Consider the following 20422-nt stretch of genomic DNA (forward strand, 5'->3'; position numbering starts at 1 on the left):
AGGCCTAGTCATGGGGGTTCAGAGGCCCAGGGAAGAAGTGAGAGAAAGGCTTTTCCTAGGGATACAGGGGACATGTTCAAACCAGGTCCTGGAGAACGTGGGAGAGGTAGCCCCAAGCTAGCGAGGGGGTGGTAGAGATGCCAGTCGCAGAGATCAGGACAGAAAGCAAAGGAAGGACTTCAGGAGAATTTTGGAATCAGAAATCTGAGGCCTTGGTGATGCATTTGTTGTGGGGAGTAAGAGTCAAGGTCAACACCCAAATATCTGTCCTGCCTGGTAGCTCCATGAGTGACAAGTCCTACAAACTCCACAGGTCCCTGATGACACCTTTCATCTACCCTCTTCCACTGGCCCAGTGGTCCCTAGTCACTGGGACTATGTGGCATCTGCTCATTCTTTTTTGTTGTGTGTGTTATTGAGGATGAGGGCAGGGGTCACCAGCAAATGGTTATAGCCATGCCCTCTTCGGGTATGGCTGGACTCCCCGGGGAGAAGGTGCTGGCAGAGCAGATGGCAAGACCCTAGAGAAACCTCAGAAATCCCTGGAGAAGCGGAGGGGACCCTGCGTATAAGCAGAGGGGGCCAAGATGACAGTTTTCCCGGTTAGGGTGGCTGCCAGTGTGGCCAAAGTCTGCAGGAAGCAAAGCCAGTACTGGAGAGGTGGACGGGACCCAAGCCACAGAGGACCTCAGGCCAGCCCTGGGCTAACCAGGTGCCCGGCATACCCTGCAGGTGCTGAGCAGGGGCCACATCGGGAAGGGCTGGCTGAGCAGGGGCCAGAGAGGAGGCCATGGCCAGGGCTCAGGGCTGGCCCAGGGCCCTGAGCACACTCCTGTCCCCACAGGCATCATCGACAGCACACACACGGAGCAGCGGCAGGTGGTGGCTGTGACAGGGGATGGGACCAACGATGGGCCTGCACTCAAGAAGGCTGACGTGGGCTTCGCCATGGTAGGAGCCGCTCTCGGGGCCTGGGGTAGCACCTGGCAGGAGCACGTAGGCAAACTTTGGGGGGCTTGGACTACGTAGCCTTGAACTGGCTTGTGGGACCCCCCGTGGACACCCAGCTGACCCTTCAGCGCTGTGTGCGTTTAGTGCTCTCGAGCCTCCGCCTGGCCCCAGGTCTTCCTGGAAGGGTGGAAGAGGCCCTCTGCTCAGGGAGAGCTTTGCAAGGACGGGCACTTGCAGGTCGGGGAGATGGAGGGTGAGGGAGGAAAGGGGCCAGAGCAAGGCCTCCTCTGGGCTGGGTGTCTGTGTGTGTGTGTCCCTGCGTGTGGTCTGACTGCGCTGGGCCCACTGCGGGTGGGGGCAGAGGGGAGGGGTTGCAGCGGGCTGAGGATGTGCCAGGGGTGGGGACAGCCGTATAGAGCCACTCACCTCCCCCGGCCACCCCTCCAGGCTCCTGTCCCTGTCCCCCCAGGGCATCGCAGGTACAGACGTGGCCAAGGAGGCCTCAGACATCATCCTGACGGACGACAACTTCAGCAGCATCGTCAAGGCGGTGATGTGGGGTCGCAACGTCTACGACAGCATCTCCAAGTTCTTGCAGTTCCAGCTGACTGTCAACGTGGTGGCTGTAATCGTGGCCTTCACGGGCGCCTGCATCACGCAGGTGGGTCTTTGGGGGGCATATCAAAGGCTGGGGGAGGGCAGAGACCCCTAGCACTGAGAGCTTCCTAAGCTATCTGTGTCAGAATGCCCGGGCTTGGGGCACCCGTGAATGGAGCACCTGCCAGGAACCGCAGCACGGGTCTCTGTGCAGGTGCCAGCCCCAGTGCAGTGGAGGAAATGAGGCCCAGAGAGGTGGCGTGACTAAGGTGGCCCAGTAAGTGGGCACCCGCACCTGCCTGGCCCAGGCACTGGCCAGACTCCTGCTCCAGGAGGTGGGAAAAGCAGGGCCAGAGGGAGGCAGGGCCAGGGCAGGGCCCAAGGTGGATCACGTGACTGGCCAAGGACAGAGGGTCACAGGGCCCCTGGGGGCCTGGGTTCTGCAGTGAGTGTTGGGAGAGGCAGGATGGGGACAGTACGGGCAGTGGTAATCCATTTATCCAGATCACTTCCTCTGGGTCTCACGCTGCCCTGTACTGAGCTGGGCGGGGGGGAGGCGGGGGCCTGCAGAAAGCAAGACCTGGAGGTCTTCAGCCTCACCGCTTCCTCACCATGAGGCAGGAACTGGGATGATTCCCATTTGACAGAGGCAGAAACTGAGGCCCAGAGCAGGAGAGGTGCCTGCCATTGCTCCTGACACCTCCTGGTACTGTAACCAGCCTGGCCTGGGAAGAGAGGGTAGGCGTCCTCAGCCCTGGGGCGGGGTGCCCCGGCCCCTGAGGCCTGATCCCTTCCAGCAGCCACCTAAGTATTCAAGCCCCTGCCCTCATGAGCCCCCAGTGGCCCAGAATGGAGCACTGCCACCACAACAGTGTGACCCTGGGAACACTGCTCCCCTCTGTTACATCCTGAGTCAGGGGGACACTCATGATGGCCACTGCTGCCCCAACTGAGAGTCAGAGCCCTGTGGGGTGGAGGGCAGAGATGCGGGTAGTGGGTTCCCTTCTGCTCGGAAGAGTCCTCTCTTCTCGCCTGTGGATGAGAAGCTCCCTCTAGTGGCAGCTTGGGGACACTGCCATGGTAACAGAAAGGCTTCTTGGATACCAACTGGTGCCAGGTGGGGAAACTGAGGTTCCAAGAAAACTATCAGTTGAGCCGGGGACAGGGGCACAGGGGTAATGGGCGGACCGGCCCGAGGCGTACTTAATCAGACAAGGCTGACAGGCAGGAGGAAGCCCGAGAGGGATGGCTGAGCCAGGGCGGAGGTCAGGAGCTGGCCAGGAGGAGGGGCTGTGACGAATGCCCAGGAGGCCAGCGAATGCATGGGGTGCAGGCAGAGGGTCAGGGTGGGTGGGCTTCCTGAAGGCTGTGTTCCATGGCCACCAGATGGGCGAGGCTAAAGCCACAGGGAGTCTGGGCTGGACAGAGGCCAGATGAGAGGAGGTAGGTCCCTGAAGCTAGGGAGACAGGAATGTAGAGGAGAGCCAGACCCAGGAAGGGGCCACAGGAACCCGATTTTAAAAGGAGCGAGGAGGAGGAGCCCTCCGAGAGGGCGGACCAGGAGAGCGGGGTCCAGAGTGGCCTGACACTGCTGTGAGGCTCAATCTGATAGGAGTGGCTGGTGACAGGGACAGGCATGTGAGGGAACAGGGGGCCGAGCCTGCAGCTGTGGTCAAGACCTGCTGGGCAGGAGGAGGAAGGGCGACAAGCAGCTGCAGCTCCTTCAGACAGCGACCATGTGCCGTGATTGTGCCATCCCATCCCAGTCAGAGAGAGGTCTGGAGGGGTTCACACCAGAGTGGGCGCAGCGGGAACCTTTGAGATCCCCAGAGACTTTTAGCTTCCCAGTGTGAAAGTGTGTCATTTTTAAAGTCATAGAAACACAAAAATGTTTTTTAGGATAATAAGAGGCGAAATTGGGGACAGGGGTCATGGACATTGCAGAAAAGAAAAGACGTGAGCCACTGACAGTTAAGGGAAAAGGGGCAGGAAGGGAGGTGCAGAGGAAGGGGAGGAGCCGGGCTGTGCTGGAGACATGGCACTGGCTTGGCTTGAGCCAGGAGAGATGTCCTTGCGGCTGCAGGGAGTGGCAGGGATGCAGCTAAGAGTACCAGAAGGCAGGGAGCTGGTGGCTATTGGGCCTGGGGGCTCTGCCTCCTCCCAGGAGGGTGGAGGGACAGGGCTGAGGTGAGCAGCTCTGTGAGGTCCTCCAGAAGCTTAGAAAACCTGCCGTGCACCTGCTCAGGAACCTACCGGGCAGGCCAGCACCACGGCCCCAGCAGGAGCCTGCTGAGACCCCTGCCACACCCTACCCCGCACTTTATGGCAGAGGAGGGGCTGGCTCCTGTGACAGTGCTCTCCCTGGGCCACTTCCCCAGGACTCCCCTCTGAAGGCTGTGCAGATGCTCTGGGTGAACCTCATCATGGACACGTTCGCCTCCCTGGCTCTGGCCACTGAGCCACCCACTGAGACTCTGCTTCTGAGGAAGCCCTATGGCCGCAACAAGCCCCTCATCTCACGGACCATGATGAAGAACATCCTGGGCCATGCAGTCTACCAGCTCACCCTCATCTTCACCCTGCTCTTCGTTGGTGAGCCCCCCACCCACATCCTCAGTGGCCCAGTCACCACCTTCCAGGGACACTATGGCCCAGACCTGGCATCTGGGTTCACAGTCACCTTCCTATTTTGCTCAAGCTTACAGAGGTAAAGTAAGTTGCTCAAGATCACATGAGACATGTCACATGAGGGAGCCTCAAGCAGAGCCTGTCCCTGTCACAGGTCTGGCCAAACCCAAAGCTAGGATTTTTTCCATCGATGTCCACTCCCAGGCCTGAGTGTGCATCACACAAGGTGGATCCAGGTTGGTGAATGCACTTTGTGTCAGCTCATCCAAGCCGGGGCCCCTTCCCTGACCTCTTCCAGCACCTTCCTTGCCCCAGGGAAGGCGTCCTCATGGATTCATCCGTGTAACTGCCAGCCACTTGCACAATGCTTCCACTGAGGCTGCCTTGTTTAGGACTTCCAGCCGCGCCATGAGGCAGGCGCCCTTGCTCCTGTGTTAGGAAGCTGTCACTATGATGAACTGCCTGAGAAAACTTATAAGAGAAAAGGTTTTTTTGGTTCACAGTTTTGGAGATTCCCGCCCATGGTCAGATGGCCCCATTGTTTGGGTTAATGGCAAGGCAGCACTTCATGGCAGGAGCATGGGGTGGAGCAAAACTGATCACTTCAGGAGCCAGAGGGCAGAGAGAGCAGAAGAGACCAGGGTCCCATGTTCCCCTTTGAAGACATGCCACCAGTGACCAAAGGGCCTCTCACAGGGCTCCATCTCCCAAAGCTTCCACCACCTGCCTGGAGCACCACCCTGGGGACCAGGTCTTTAACACATGGGCCTCTGGTGGACACTTCAAATCCAAATTATAGCACCTTGACCCCTCCCCATTATTTCCAAGGGCACCAGGGCTCACAGAGGTGAGGTGACTTACCTAAGGACATACAGCCCGTCTGAGGAGGAACCTGGGAAGAGAATCAGGTTTGGTTGGGGTTAAGAGTGGCCTGGTTCCTGGGGAGCCTCAGAGATAATCATGGCAAAGCCTACCCCTGGTCATGGTCTCTAACCCAGAGAGGGGAAGGAGTTGGCCCATGGTCACAAAGACAGGCCAGTGCAGCATCCCCAGCCTGGAGAAGGGTTTTCAGTGCTAATGAGCATGTGCCCTCCAATGCCCAGAGCGTGCATGGTGGTGCGGCAAGGGTCCCAGTCCAGAAAGGGCAATCACCTTCCGTAGATTTGGAAAGTAATATGTTGTCAGGATGCAGTTTAATATTGTAAAAATTACCCTGAAAAGCTGCAGAAGCCACATGAAAGAAAACCTTGAGACACTAGGAGAAAGTGGTGGGAGAAAGGGAGAACTGGCTGCCTGCCACCCTAGCCCACCCCGACCTCATCACCTGCTGTTCTTGAGTTTGGCTGGACACCTTCTACCCACCTTCCTGGCATGAGGTTTTACAAAATGATACAGATTGCATTACACATGTCACCAAAAGGCATCCATATAGCAATCTAGGGACCACTTCCCCACCCCAAGCAAAAGCTCAGATGTGAAAGGATGAAGCCAAGGGATGATTCCAAGGCCACCCCAGCCTAGAACCCCCACAACTCCACATAGGAATTGAGATCTCTTGTAACAGCCCCATGAGCTTCCAGAGGTCTCAGCAAGGGACATGCTCAGTTCCAAGAAGCAGAGTTTTCAAGGAAGCTCAAATCCATGACCTCTGGGTTAAGTCAGCTTTCTGTTGCTGTAACAAAATACCTGAGATAATAAACTTAAAAAGAGGAAATGTCTATTTTGGTTTACAGTTTTGGTGGTTTCAGTCTATAGTCAGTCTATTACTTTTGGGCCTGTGGTGAGGAAATACATCATGGAGGGAGTACACACTGGAAGAAACTGCCCAATGGCGGGGCGGGTGGGGAGGGTGCAGGGAGTGAAAGAGAGGAAGAGGAAGAGGTTGAGGTCTCAGAATACCCTTTGATAACACATCCCAGGGGCCATAAGATCTCCCATTAGGCTCTACCTCTTAAAGGTTCCACCACCTTCCACTGGCACCATGGGCTTCATCACATGAGCCTTTGGGGGACACTGGCAAACCACAGCAGCTTCCCACAGTTGTTCTTGTCCTCCCAGTCCAGATGCATTTGCCAGTCTAGGGTCACTTCTTATATGCAGTGTCACCTGGTAACGTAGCTGGCATTCCACCTTTCTCAGCTTTCCACAGGAAAGGTGGAAGACAGCTCCCCAAGGCCTTTGGTCCCTGACCCCTAGAGGAGAAAGGGCTTTGCTGACCCTTCCCTCACTGACCAGGCAGCAGTGTGGGCTGCACCCTGCCCTTCCAGCCGTGCCCAGCCCCTGCCCTCTCGGCTTGGCAGGCGAGAAGATGTTCCAGATCGACAGCGGGAGGAACGCGCCCCTGCACTCGCCCCCCTCGGAGCACTACACCATCATCTTCAACACCTTCGTCATGATGCAGCTCTTCAATGAGATCAATGCCCGCAAGATCCACGGCGAGCGCAACGTCTTCGATGGCATCTTCCGGAACCCCATCTTCTGCACCATCGTGCTGGGCACCTTCGCCATCCAGGTAACCAGGCCCCTGCCCTAATCTGGGCTGGGCTGGGCAGTGAGCACCCCGCCCTCTGTGCCAGCCGCTGAGGGCCTGTCCCCTGTGTCTCTGCTCCCTTTGACCTCCAGATAGTGATCGTGCAGTTTGGAGGGAAGCCCTTCAGCTGCTCGCCGCTGCAGCTGGACCAGTGGATGTGGTGCATATTCATCGGGTTAGGAGAGCTCGTCTGGGGCCAGGTGGGTTCCAGTGGGTTGCAGGAGGTGCCTGTCTGCAGGGGAAGGGGAGGAGCGCTGGACAGGGAATCCGTGAGTCGCCAGGGATGGGTCCTTGCTCTGCCATGGACTCACTGCCCGCTCCGGGCAAGGCCCTTGCCATTTCTGGGCATCTGGGCAGTGGGGGCCTGTCCAGGTCCCAAATCCTAGACATGTGCCTACCACCACTCTGAATTTTGCCTTGTATTATTTACCGTTGCTCCTGTTATCGATATTTTTAATCACTTCAGGATTTTTTTTTAACAAATTTACTTCAAAAGGCAATGTTACTAACATGACTAGAAAATCAGTCACTTGCCATAAATAGAAACTAACAAAAAATTTAATGTCATGAGCACAATGTTATTAAGTGCTAGCTAGACGCTGTGGCCTGCCAAGGCTCAGGGCCTGAAGCCAGCGTGTTGAAAAGGGAGATTAGTCAGTGGTGTCCTGGTGCTGATGGCCTGCTGGCACCAAGCAGTCTCCTTCAGAGGACTCGGAGGGACAAATCCTGCCATGTCGCGGTGTGACGCAGTGCTGTGCCTGGGGCCGCAGGAGATCTTCCCTGGCTTTGGGGATGCTCTCTGGTGGCCCCTCCAGCTCTGATCCCAGGACATTCTTGTGCCAGTTCCTTCCCCTATCTTTGCCTGAGTTCCATGCACACATGAACACTGGGTGTATCCACGCGTGTGCGCGCACACACACATCACAACTCTGACAGCTTGCTCCTGACCCAGGTGCTGGGGAGGTATCCAGAGCCCATCCTGGACCCAAGGCCTTGATTTCCAAGGTGCTCAGACACCCAAGCAGTGGGGACCCCCTGGGCCTCTGACATCATTCTCTCCTTCATGGCTGTCCCCAAGCTAGAGTAAGAAGCCAATGACAAAAATTAACCAAAAGATAAAGAAGAAAGTTTAGTTTGTTTTTGTTCTTATTTTATCAGTAATACTGGAACTGTGGTTGAACTACATCCCCAGCACCTTTTATTTTTAATTTCAAGCCAGGCTCTCTCACTAAGTTTCCCAGGCTGACCTTCAACTTGTAACCCTCCTGCCTCAGGCTCCCACGTTGCTAGAATGACTGGTTTCATTTCAAAATGACTATCACACCCAGGAGTTTCATCTCAGAAGAACTTCTTTAAAATTTGGAACTTCTTTGGAAAGTTGATAGACCTATTTTGACCTAGGAACCCCCTTCTCTGGGCACCCCTTGGGACCAGGCCATCTCTATCACACTGGGGCCCACACCCTAAGCTCTCAGTATCTGGAGGAGCAGATGCATGAGGACTAAGGGCAATACCAATGGACAGTGTTAACCCTAAACTCCCAGGGACCCCTTAGGCTGAGTGTTTAGTCAGCCCCGGTCTGTCCTTATGGATTTAGGGGGTCTACATCTGCTACCTCAGCCCGACTCTCAGGCCCCAGCCCCGTAGACAAGCCCTCTGGGGAAGCCTTCTAGGCGGAGAAGGAGGTCCCTTCCCTGTATTGTCTTCCCAGTCCAAAACTGGCTGACCCCAGGCTACCCAGATCTATGCCTCCATTCCCCAGGTTTGGGGATCCCATGACCCGGTGACGTCAGGGGGAATGAACCCAGGAGACCTGAGGGCCAGCCACAGGCAAAGCTCTCCACAGCAACTTACGTGCCTGGCTCCATACTCACTGATGGGAAAACCAAAGCTCAGAGAGGTGACCTGACTTGCCCAGGTTACACAACCAGCACAGTCTGATGTGTTCCAAGTTACATTTATGCAACTTGTAAAGGCCAAGATGTCCTACTGTGCCCCAGACTCTAGACGAGTGAGTTAAAAGGCAAGTTAACAAGAACTTGTAAAAGGGAGAGATGGGTTAAGGAGTGAGTGGGCCCCGGGGCTAGATAAGCGGGTAGAGGAAGAGGGAGAGGAAGTGGAGGAGAAGCTGGAAGGACAGCCTGCCCTGACCCCCTGTCGGGTGGTGTCCCTTGCAGGTCATTGCCACCATTCCCACGAGCAGGCTCAAGTTCCTGAAGGAGGCAGGCAGGCTTACACAGAAGGAGGAGATCCCCGAGGAGGAGCTCAACGAGGACGTGGAGGAGATCGATCACGCCGAGAGGGAGCTGCGCCGCGGCCAGATCCTGTGGTTCCGTGGCCTGAATCGGATCCAGACACAGGTACAGGAAGCCCCAGGCGGGCCCGGGCTGGCTGGCATGTGGTGGCCAGTGTGTGCCTGCCGCCCCCAGGGCTGGTTCTGGCACTGAGGGTGGCCACAGAGGGGCCTGGGGGCTTCCATGGCGCCCTACACAGGGCACCACAGGGCACACAGGGCACCTCAGGGCCCCAGCCCAGCCCTCCTGTGTCACCAGCCACTTGCACATTCATGCTGCTGCAAGGGAGCAGCCTCCTCGGGAAGACTCCATCACACCTCGACTTGTAGATGTCCTAGGGGTCACTCCCACCCTGGGTTTCCAGGGGAAGTCCCTTGGGAGGGTGGTGGAGGGGGCAGCTCTGAGGGGAGTGAGGGGAATGAGGGGCAGGTCAAGGCTGGGTGAAAGCTACAGGCCAGGGTTGCCCCAGGTTTTCTCAGGACCCCAAGGTGAGCCATTTATGCCCCCATGCACATCTTCCACCCCATGAGGGGCTTCAGACACCCCAGACCCACCACAGGGTATCAAGGAGGTTCTGGGGAGCAAAGGCTGCCCTCCCCATGTGGCATGTAATGACCATGCCCCCCACACAGCCCCCACCCCCAGTCAGAAGCTATGTGCAGGCATGCTGTCACTACTCTGTGAGGTCAGGGTCAAAAGGGGACCAAGAAACCAAGAGAGACCACCAGGGGCGCTGCAGTTGGGAAGGTCATCTTGATCCCTCCCCCACACTCGGGGAAAGCTTGGCAGCGCCACTGGCCTCTCCTCGGTCTCCAGAGGTGGGCTAGCAACTTCATTTCTATCCCGTGGAGCAGGTGCCTCCCCCGGGCTGCTTCTCACCCCATGGTGCCCATCCCCAACCTCATCTCATTGAGAGAGAGAGAACAGGTGGGTCTGCCTCCCCAGGTCTAGAAGCCACTAAGGCCATGAGATGAGCCTTTCTGCCAAGGTGGCATGACCAGGACGGGACAGGGAGTGGGCTTCAGACCCAGAGCTGCCTAAACAGGCCTGGGCTCTCCTTCCCTAATCGGGACCCCAGTGACCTCACTTCCTGTGGGGGTGGGACATTTCCACGGCTCCAGCCCTGCTGTCACTACCCTGCAGATCTCCAGATTGCTGGAGGAAGCAAAGAATGTAGTCTCTCAAGTGGACACAAGCAGAGCACCTCCTGTGCCAGTCTCTTGCCAAGCACTAATGTGGGCCTGGTGTTTGCCACTTGCAGATAAGCCTGCCAGGTAGATGGCATTGCCCCTTCTTAAGGACAAGAAACAGGACTCAGAGGGGGAACTTGCCCAGAGTCACCTAGCTAGTAGTGACAAGAGCCAGAATTTGGACCGAGGTCTGCCCACCCCAGGGCCTCCACACATCACTCTGGCGCCAGGCCTGGCCCAGGAAGGCTAAGCAGCAGCTCTTCCTGCCAAACACCACGCTCACCCGACCTCCCCAGCCTCTCCCAGCCCCTAGTACGGGGGAAGGCCAGAACCCTGTGTCCTCCCGGGGACCCTGGGGCCTACAGATGGGCCTGGAGCTGAGCAGACATCTTTCAGAGCCTTGGAGTGTGTCTGGTATTTTTGTTTTGATTTAAGTGACGCTGTCATTGTCGCCATGGCTGCAGCTGTTCTCGTGACGTTGCGCCTGTCAGTTGTGTAGCTGTCGTGTCTGTTCTTCTCGCAACTTGTCTCGTTCTCTCCTCCGTTGCAGATTGAAGTAGTCAATACTTTCAAGAGCGGGGCCTCCTTTCAGGGGGCCCTGCGGAGACAGTCCTCCGTCACCAGCCAGAGCCAGGACGTAGCCAATCTCTCTAGCCCTAGTCGCGTGTCGTTGTCCAATGCTCTTTCCTCTCCGACCAGCCTTCCTCCTGCTGCAGCTGGGCGTGAGTGTGACTCCTTACCGCCTCTGCTGGCGCCACCAACGCCAGCCCCCGGGGCGGGCAGGGGCCGGGGTGCCAGAGGACATGGGGGGCAGCTGGTCACTGTCAGGCCCAGGGGGCTGAAGGGTCACTGCCACTGAAGTGGGTCCCAGTTGGTCAGGAGGTCATAGCCAGTCACTTAGCAGGCCAGGGTCAGCTGGGGCCAGGGGGTCAAAACCAGCCAGTCAGGGGGGTCCAAAGGTCTGAGTCAAAGGATCACCAGCAGTCAGGAGGGTTTGGGTTTCAGTGATCAAATGGTCCCAGTCCACCACAGGTCATAGACAGGCAGTCATAGAGCTGGCCACAGAGTGTCCCCTGGTCTAGTCATACTTTGTCAGGAAAAGCCTAGCCCTTGAGGACAAGGGTCAGAGTTGACTTGGAGGTCACAATCTTGCAGTCAGAGTCAAGCAAGGGGTACTGTGGGTCAAGGGTTAAGAGCCCCTCAGGGGTCAGAGTGGGACCCCACCAAGAGAGATGTCAAGTCATCAGATAATACCTACTAGTGTTGGGAGTCATGACCAAGGGGGACAGATGAGTCAAGAGGTCACTGCAGGTCAGAGGTCACCATCAGTCAGGAGTCCCCAAATTCTGAAATCTCCCCTCCAGACTGTCCCTCCCCTGGCTCTATGATGGCATCAGGGGCCTCACAAACACCGTTCCCACCGTTCCCCTACTAGAAGCTGGGATGTGCTGACGTCCTGACCCCTTCTTAAAAAGGACCAGGCTCCTGACCATCAGCTTGGGGCGTGCCTCACGTCTCACCTGCGTGCCAGCAGACCAGAGGGAGCAATTCTAACCTTGGCATCCTTCCCTTCTTTATCTGAGGGGTAGCCTGGGACTGCAGCCCCCTCCCTCATCTCCCTCCTCCTCTCCTCATGCCACCCCTTCTGACCTGAGTCCCTCATCTCTCATCTCTGGCTTTCCTGGGCCTCTCCATGACTTTAGGCCCCAGAAGGAGTCAGTCCGTATTCCCCGTCTGCCTCCCTGGTTTTGTCTCCCGTTGGACCCCCAAACTCACGCAGTCCCTGGTTCCAGTGTTCCCAAACTGACACATTGTTTGTCATCTCTGCCAGGCTTGGCTTCCTTGATGAGAAACAGACTCCAGGCCTACCTCTTGATGTCTCAGAGAGTGCCTCTACCTCCCACCCAAAACACGACAGCCCAGCACACCCCTCCACAAGCAGGAAGGGACTTGTGTGTGGTGTGGAGCTCTTCCACTGTGCCCACAAAGAGCCTGGTCCTGTCCACGGCCTGTGCTCATGTCCCATGGTCTTTCTGTGATGCTCTCCTGCCCAGTTCACAAGACTGCAGGAAGGAAGCAGAATCTGTTCATTCCTTAGCACAAAAACACAGCGATGGGGTGACCAGATACTCCAGGGGACATGGAGACGTATGGAGCAGATGGTGTCTGAGTCACATTCCCGGGAGGTACTGTCACTAGGAGATCACTGCCAGGCTTTCTCTGGTCCCATCCTCTCTGGTCTTCAGACCGCAGAGCCCTTACCTCAGCAGGTGGCCTCCACCCAGGTGACTTTTCTAGCCTTCCTGTCCCTGCAGCTGCTTTGCTTTGGCCTCGCGCAGCACACCACCTGTCTGGAAGCGCAGTCACCAAATGCTCCGGCATGGACACACCCCTGTTGGTGACTCTAGCATTGCTCTGGGTGACCCTGATTGCCAGGACTGTGACTTCTGGGTGCAAGCTCAGTTCTTTTCCCATCCCCTTTAACCATTGAGCCACATCCCCAGCCCTTTTTTTTTTTTTTTTCAAGACAGGGCCTCACTAAGTTGCTTAGGGTCTTGCTAAGTTGCTAAGGCTGGCCTTGAACTTGAGATCCTCCTGCCTCAGCCTCCCTAGCCGCTGAGATTACAGGTGTGTGCCACCTTGCCCAGACTCTTTCAGCCTCTTTCTTGAAGCACAGCAATTCACACCAGCCAGGACAGAGCTCATCCAACACTCCTGGGCACCCACGCAGCCTTGGCAGACCTTCCCGGGCTTAGTCCCTCAGCTTAGCCCTCACAATCAGGAAGAAAGCTCAGTCCTCTCACACCTCCGCACTTTCTTCTCAACCTTTTCTTTTGTGTCATTAGTAAAACCATTCAAGGAGACAAGTCCCAGGAAAGCACTGTCCCTTCAGACAAATGTCCATTTATGCCCACCCTTAACCTCCTGTCCCTAAGCTGATCTCCCTCCAGCCCAGATCAGTCCCCCTTATCCCAACTGACTTCAACTTTGGAAAAAGCCTCTGAAAGGAAGCCTAGGCAGAGGCTGTCCCAAAGCTGACCTACTAGTCCTCAGCCCTGACCCCTCATTGTCCCAGAAGCCCCAGTGGGGTTGGTCACGCCAGGTCCCTTACCCAAGCCCATCACCCAACCCCACTTTGCTGCTGTTCCAGGAACCTCACATTCCTACCCTTTGTTTTAGAGTCCAGCCTATAACTGGGTCCCTTCTGGGACCCTTCTTTGGGCATGGGGTCCCAAAAAGAACCTGACCATCTTCCTGCCCAAGGGCACTGGCTCCCAGAGGGATCACAACCTCTGTAGTGTCAACATACACATTTGATCATGATGGTCACAATGCAAACACTAAGTAAATATCCCCTAGTCCTTTGCTTGAATAGTTTCCATAACAATGTCACCTGCCTCTATTCCCAAGGACTCTGAGAACCCTGTAGATATGAGGCAAGGTCCCTTGAGAAGCCAGATGCTTCCTTCCCACAGGGTGGTTTGAAGCAGGTGGCCAGGACAGACCACTGGGTGGATGGAGAGGGGCTGCCCCCACCTCACAGCAGGATCTGCACGCTGGGGGCTCTTCAGCCAAAGATGGCGCCATGTGCCTGCTGAGGAAAAAAGAGCTGGGGTCTGTGTGCCCCTGGAGGAGTCAGACCACTGTCCCTAGGCCACCAAGAGTTGACCACCAGCCTGGGCAACAAAGCAAGGCCCTGTCACAAAATGACTAGGAAGAAAGGACAGTCTACCAGCTTGTTAACAGAACAGAGAGAGACACTGACATAGCAGAGACCCACAGCGAGGGAGCAGCAGGAGGTCTGTCCCCACAGTCCCTCACTGTCCCATCACATCACACCACCGCCCAGACAAGTGCATAGATCTGGAGGCACGGAGGCTGAATTCCATCCACAGCCTGTGCCCACACCCACAGGGTCACTGGGAAAAGTCCCCCAGCCTGGCAGGGACTGAGACAAAGCCTGACTTCCCACTCGTGACCCAGGACCTTGTTCAGCTCATTCACCAAACACCAAGCTGCACAGCCTCTTCTTCTCCCCCTCAAATCCTAACTCGTCTCAAGCCACCTTTGTCCCGAGCAAGTCTGCAGTAGGTTCCATGTTCACCAGTGAACGTCCTGCTCCTTCAGACCCACTCCTGAGCCAGGCCCAGGCCACATTCGGGACACCACACCTCACTAGACAGACAGGGCGCCATCTGTCCCTGCCTCCCCTTCAGATTCCTGGTTTTGAGGACTGGTAGGGCAAGGAGTGTGGAGTGAGGAAGAGAAACCAAGATAATGAAAAGGACAGAAAGCTGGACCTCTCGTTAGCATCGGTAACTCACTTAGTGTGACCTTGGGTTGGCGAGAAAATGGCTTGCTTCTGGGTGGGGGGCCCTAGACCTCTCCGCTGTCTGAATATGCCATGTGTTTGTTTCCCTAGAGGGCTAGAGAACCCTGGACACAGAGTTCAGCAAGAGAGAGTGAAATTAAAACAGGTTGTGAGTCTTTAACCTTGAGCCTGAAATGAATGTGAATCAATCCCAGACTCTTGGCTTCCTTGAAGCCGGGTAAACATTCGAGTATGTGGAACCCCGGAAGCATCACAGAGCGGGGCCTGTGCATCCCCCAGAGCCCTCCTGTAGTGCCAGGCACTCTGTGCTGACCAAGCCAAACAGCTGAATCCTGCACACTGGGCCCTTCCTCTCTTTCTCGGTCCCTGTGCCCAAACTTGGCTTCTGCCCCCAAGTCCCAACTCCACAGTAGGCAGGGAGGGGAGATGGAAGAGCATTTTTTTCTTCCCGTATATATATATTTTTCCATTTCAGCCACAGAGAGAACCGAAGTGGAGACTTGAGATGGCCGTGGCGGGTGTCCCGAAAAGTCTTGTCCCCACAGTCTTGTCCAGAGCAGTTCATTCTTTCTGTTGTCTCCATCCCAGGGGGAGGGTGGAGGGGCCTCATCTCATTGTGTGTCGTCCCCTCTGTTGTCAGTCACATGACAGGGGCCTGCCACCGTCCCCTTCCCCCACACATGCACCAGGTCTTCCAGCCAGCATCTCACTGCAGAGGCCTCAGAACGCACACGCACTAGGGCAGCACCAATGACCATGGCCATTTCACAGATGAGAAAACTGAGGCCTTTTTTGGTTCTGTTCCACTGTTTTCTCTCAGTCAAAGTGTAATAGCCCTTATATCCAGAGATCTGAGTATGAATAATCTCTCAGAGCCACAAGTAGGGAAGCCAGGGCCCCCAAGGTGGCCATCACCAAATGCCGGCACTGACGCAGTGTCTGGTCGACTCTTGCTTGCCTTCTTATTTAAAGCATGATCCAAGACTGGAGTCTCCAGCCCATAGCACACAAGAACAGAGAGAGATGCTCTTTTGGAAAACAAGTGAAAGTCAGCATTAATAAGAGATGGCTGACAGCAAGGAGGAAAACTCCAGAGGAGAGGGAAAAGCCAAACTGCGCGGCCTTGTCCAAGACCAAGAAGGATGACTGCTAAACCCGAGCTGACTCTCCCTGCGCACTGTCTGCAGAAGGCAGAGCAGCACATGAGCTGTAGAAATCCTCCCCTCTGAAACAGGGAAGTGAGCCTCAGTTATGACGCTTAGAGACTCACCAACCAGAGGCACCCAGAAAATTCACCTCCATGGAATAGGCTTTCCCGACAGAGCCCCAGCGGAGTCAGCCCTGGGTTTAGCCAAGAGCTCAGTCTGGGACTTCCGGGGCCTCCCCACGACCGTCTCTGCGGTCCTCTGCTTCCCTGCAGGCCTGGGGGTGTCGGCCAAGGCCCTGCCCCTTGGCCCCACAACCCTGGACACAATCCATACCCAGCCGCTGTGTTTTCTCCACCTCTCGCTCTGCTCTGAGTTGGGGCTGGGAAGAGAGCATGAGGCACCTTTGTCCTGAGGCCTATCAGTCCCCTGAGGTGTTCCCTCTCCCAGGAACCCAGAGAGAGGACCCCTCTCTCCCAGGTGAGGGTCCTGCCCCTCTGCACCCAGTGAGGCAGGACAGAGCATGACCAGAGAGGTAGCCAAGGCACAAAAGGTGGCAGAGCCAAGACCCATACTTGGATCTTCCTGCTTCCAAGTCCCCACCCACTGTCCTTGAAGACCCAATGACCAACCTCCTTCCATTCCTCAGAGAAGGCTGAGCCTCAGATGGGTGTGGCCATCTGCTTCTGGCCTCATTTTTTGGTCTTGTGTTTTCAAAACACAAAGAAATGAACAAAACACCCCAGGAAACAAGGGACTCCCCCCCCACAAAGCAAGTTCCACTGACTGACCAGGGCTGTGAGTCTATACTCGAGTGTTTACCTCCCAATGCATGAAGGAAAGAAACGCTGGGTACAAACAACCTCCGTTCACATTGTCCAGGCTTCCAAGTGTAGCCGTGTGTCCGTCTGTGTGTGCCGTGTGGTTCCCGACCCGCTGTGGCATGCCCCCTGCCCCTGAATGTCACCGGTCTGCAGCTCCTTTGTGCTTTCTGGCTGCCTCTGCTCTGCGCCTCAGAAAGCCCTGAGTTGGCTTCAGTCCGCTTTGCTGCCTGGGTTTGATGTCCCCGTTCTCTGTTTGGCCTCGTGTGTCTTCTCCCATCCCCACTCATCCAGCCATCTCTCCTTCCTGTTCCTTTACTGTGTGACACATAATCTGTTCCATGTGGTTTGGTTTCTTAACCGTGTGTGGTTTTTTGGTTTATTTTTAAGATTTTAAAAAAAAAAAAAAAACTCTCCTCTTTCCTCCTTTCTTCCCCTCGCCCCAGTCCCCTTCTGCATGGTCGAACCTCTGCTGTCCAGTTAACCAGGCTCAGTCTCTCACTAGGTCGGGGTGCCCGTCGGAGTGGACCATGCTTCCGTTCACCACTGTGTCCCAGCATCTCTTTATGGTGCTTGATGACCCTTCCTGTCCTAATACTGTAGTTTTGACCAAAATCAAAGCCATTTTTAAGAACCAGCTCATGGATGCATATCCCCTAGCCCTCTGCCATTCTTCCCTCCCTGCGATGCGCATAGCACCCAGCGACTGTGGACTGCAGCCGCCTGCTGCCCTCGCCCTGCTCCCACCCCGTCCTCCGAGCCCCTGGAGCCTGCAGGCCCCAGGGTTGCTCCTGAGCCCTGTGCTTCCCTTGCAGATCCGCGTCGTGAAGGCGTTCCGTAGCTCTCTCTATGAAGGGTTAGAAAAGCCCGAGTCTCGAACCTCCATCCATAACTTCATGGCTCATCCTGAATTCCGGATCGAAGATTCACAGCCCCACATCCCCCTCATCGACGACACCGACCTGGAAGAAGATGCCGCGCTCAAGCAGAACTCCAGCCCGCCGTCATCGCTCAACAAGAACAACAGCGCCATCGACAGCGGGATCAACCTGACGACCGACACGAGCAAATCAGCTACCTCTTCAAGTCCAGGGAGCCCCATCCACAGCCTGGAGACGTCGCTTTAGCTGAGGACCCTGTTGCCCGCCCGCCGGCCCGCCCTCACGAACCCGCTGCCTCCGCTCCCGGGCACCCACCCCTCCAGGCACCCGACTCACCCACGCAGCAAGGAGCAACCCCAGGAAACCAAATACTGGAGAGAAAACCGACGTTTCCACCCACAGACCTTTCTCTGGCTGCGATGCTGTTTGAACAATTTTTCACTTCGAGGCAAAGGCCGGGTTTCCGGGGGCCTCTGGGAGGAGTGAGCAGTTTTCCCAAAAGGAGCCCCTCTTGGCTCCCGCCCAGACATGGACCAGCCATGCACCCGCCCGGCCACCACGTCCCCCGCATGAATGTACTGGACACTTTCCATCCTCCCCTTGTTTGGTTTTGGGGGGGGGTTGGAGAGGGGGAGGGTTTTTTTGTTTGTTTGTTTTCTTAGGCGGGAACTGCAAACAGGACTCTTTTCTGAGACTATTTATCCAATCCACTGGTCTGTGAGTTTTTGAAATGCTTGCGCAGCATGGTCTCAGTTGTATAGATTAATTTAATAACTTTTTGAAATCGCAGAGCTTAACTTGCCTAGTAGATTTGCACCAATGGAACCGAAGAACTTCATAGACACTCACAAGGTTATATCCATTTCTTTGTATCTATATCAACGTATACTTTCCAAGACTGTATACGTCCATATAGATAGGTAGATATATATATATATATATATATAAATATATATACATGGATATATAAAGTTTCTTTGCCGGCATGTTGCCTTGTTTCTGCTTAAATTGCTCTATTTTAACTTATTTATGTCCTAAAAGAAGAATGTAATTTGTTTACAAACCTGTAGATAACGTCTTTGGCTATTTGTACGGTTCAAGAACACTGGTGGCTGAGATGCTATAAAAATAGCTCAGCCCCACAGACACTTCCCCTGGATTTGCATCCTCAATGTTTTACAATAGCCATGCTCTGATTTTTTGCCTGCTATTTCCGTTCAATGATGTCACTACCGTGGGAAGCTCAGACAGAAGCCAAATGCTAACGAGGATCCATCCCAAGGTGTTCAGCCACATGCTCCGTAGACAAAGGGAGAAGAGGAGAGAAGGTTTCCTGGGTATGCAACACCAGTGGCTGTCCCAGCCCAAGGACGTCAAAGCACTGGTTCAAGACTTTTCTCTCAATGAAACTCGCTTGAGTTTACCAAGAGCATTTCCAACATAGGTTGTCTTTGGCACTGTCTGCACAGAGGTTGAGGTAGTGTTGAAATATTATAAATGCTATTGTGTTGATTTTTTTTTTTTAGTTAGTAATTTAGAGGTTTATTTCTTTATAAATGGCAGCATATGAGCTGTTGGCACACTGGATGAAGATCGGTATGGCTTGCTGCTTTTATTTTTATTTTTGAAGAAGAATAGCCTTTTTCTCTGCACTATTTAGATCCGAATGAACCTTATGATGTGTATATTGAGATGTATTCAGTGTGATTTTTAAACCAAATTGTCTTCCTTTAGCCACAATATATACTGTAACCTGTAACAGCAAGTCTTGCTTCCCCAGACCGAAAGCCATTCTGAAAACCCTCCCATATCACAGGTGAGAAAAGGTGGCTATTTTCCCCCCAAGACAATAACAGCACTAGTAATCCCACTTAATAAGAGCTTATTTAATTGTCTGTCGGCCTCTTAACTGCTAAGCACTTTGTGGGTCTCAGCTTTTTTCATAAAAGAACTTTTGTATTTAATACAAAGTTTGCTTTGAGACTTTTCAGCATACAATCTTTTTCCATAAACTTGTACAGTGCAAAAGACATTTTGAATACCATGATTGATGATGTCCCATGCTTCAAGGAAAACCAAACACTTCCCGCCTCGCTTGCAAAGTCCATTCCTCACGCTGACCCTTCCCACAGTCGTTTTGTGTCAGCCCGGCCCCTGCCCCTTCTCCAGGCCCAGAGAACTCTTCCACTACCAAGATGAGAGCCACCGGGAAAAGAGCCATAGTCAGCTGGGAGGGCCCGTGTCTGCACAGCTATGGAAAAACCTGACAGCTTTGGGGTTCAGAGTCAGCCCATCCCACCTGGCAAAACCTTTCTATAAGAAGGACCTTCTGTGTGAAAGAGCATTGCCTGAGTGTCGTGAAGAAATCTCTCTGAATGTATCCAGCAGAGGAAAACCCCCAGTGTTGGGGGACAGCCCTCGGATGTGTTTATTGGATTTTAGTATAAACACCACCAAAGCCAGCCCACTCGCTCCTCCGAGGAAGGAGAGACCAGCGCGCGCGTGAAACTTGGGGCAGCCTTGGAACATGGTGGTTTCTTTTGGAGCTTTCCTTTCTCGCGTTTTTCCATCTTCCCCTTCTTTGTTCAATCATGTATCTGTGACCTCATTCCATGATATCAGGATGGTCGTGCTTGCTCACCAGGCTCCCTGTGCTTCTAGAGCCAGGATGCAAGGCGAATGGGAGGGGTACCCCGAGCAGATCCCAGCTGGGGTAATGGGAGCCATGGAAGCCACCAAGGAGGCCTGACGTTAGCGTCTGGTCTCCTCTCGTCAGGAAGGATGGATGATCGCACACACACACCCCTCACTCTTCACACTGGCACACACGTCCACACACGCACACACACAGAAAATGGTTGGTTTGTCACAACTCACTGTAGTATACAAAGCTTGCACTCTGCGTCCTATATCTAGCAGCATGGGGTACGTTTGGCAGATCACCCCATTAGGGGGGTAAATAATTTATGACCATTCATCTGTTTTTATGAATTTTTTTATCTAGACAATAATTGTAAATAAAGAACTCACCGTCTCTGTTCATTTAATACTA

At 54.7% G+C, this 20422-nt stretch overlaps 1 protein-coding gene across 12 annotated transcripts in view; it reads left to right on the plus strand.

Annotated features, from left to right (window-relative positions):
• Positions 1-20422, plus strand: part of Atp2b2 (ATPase plasma membrane Ca2+ transporting 2) — a 354925-nt gene extending 334503 nt beyond the window's left edge. For 8 of the 12 annotated variants that reach the window (XM_047534498.1, XM_047534504.1, XM_047534505.1 and 5 more), the window contains 7 exons: positions 845-951; positions 1421-1612; positions 3927-4140; positions 6477-6688; positions 6799-6906; positions 8884-9066; positions 17305-20422. In XM_047534498.1, the coding sequence (XP_047390454.1) occupies positions 845-951; positions 1421-1612; positions 3927-4140; positions 6477-6688; positions 6799-6906; positions 8884-9066; positions 17305-17616 (1328 nt within the window). In that variant the 3' untranslated portion in view covers positions 17617-20422. Of the gene's footprint in view, positions 1-844; positions 952-1420; positions 1613-3926; positions 4141-6476; positions 6689-6798; positions 6907-8883; positions 9067-10740; positions 10917-14613; positions 14669-17304 lie in introns of all 12 variants that reach the window. The other 4 variants (XM_047534506.1, XM_047534508.1, XM_047534509.1 and 1 more) reach the window with 2 other exon arrangements.

Source organism: Sciurus carolinensis, chromosome 19, assembly GCF_902686445.1.
Source record: "Sciurus carolinensis chromosome 19, mSciCar1.2, whole genome shotgun sequence".
Lineage (NCBI taxonomy): Eukaryota > Metazoa > Chordata > Mammalia > Rodentia > Sciuridae > Sciurus > Sciurus carolinensis.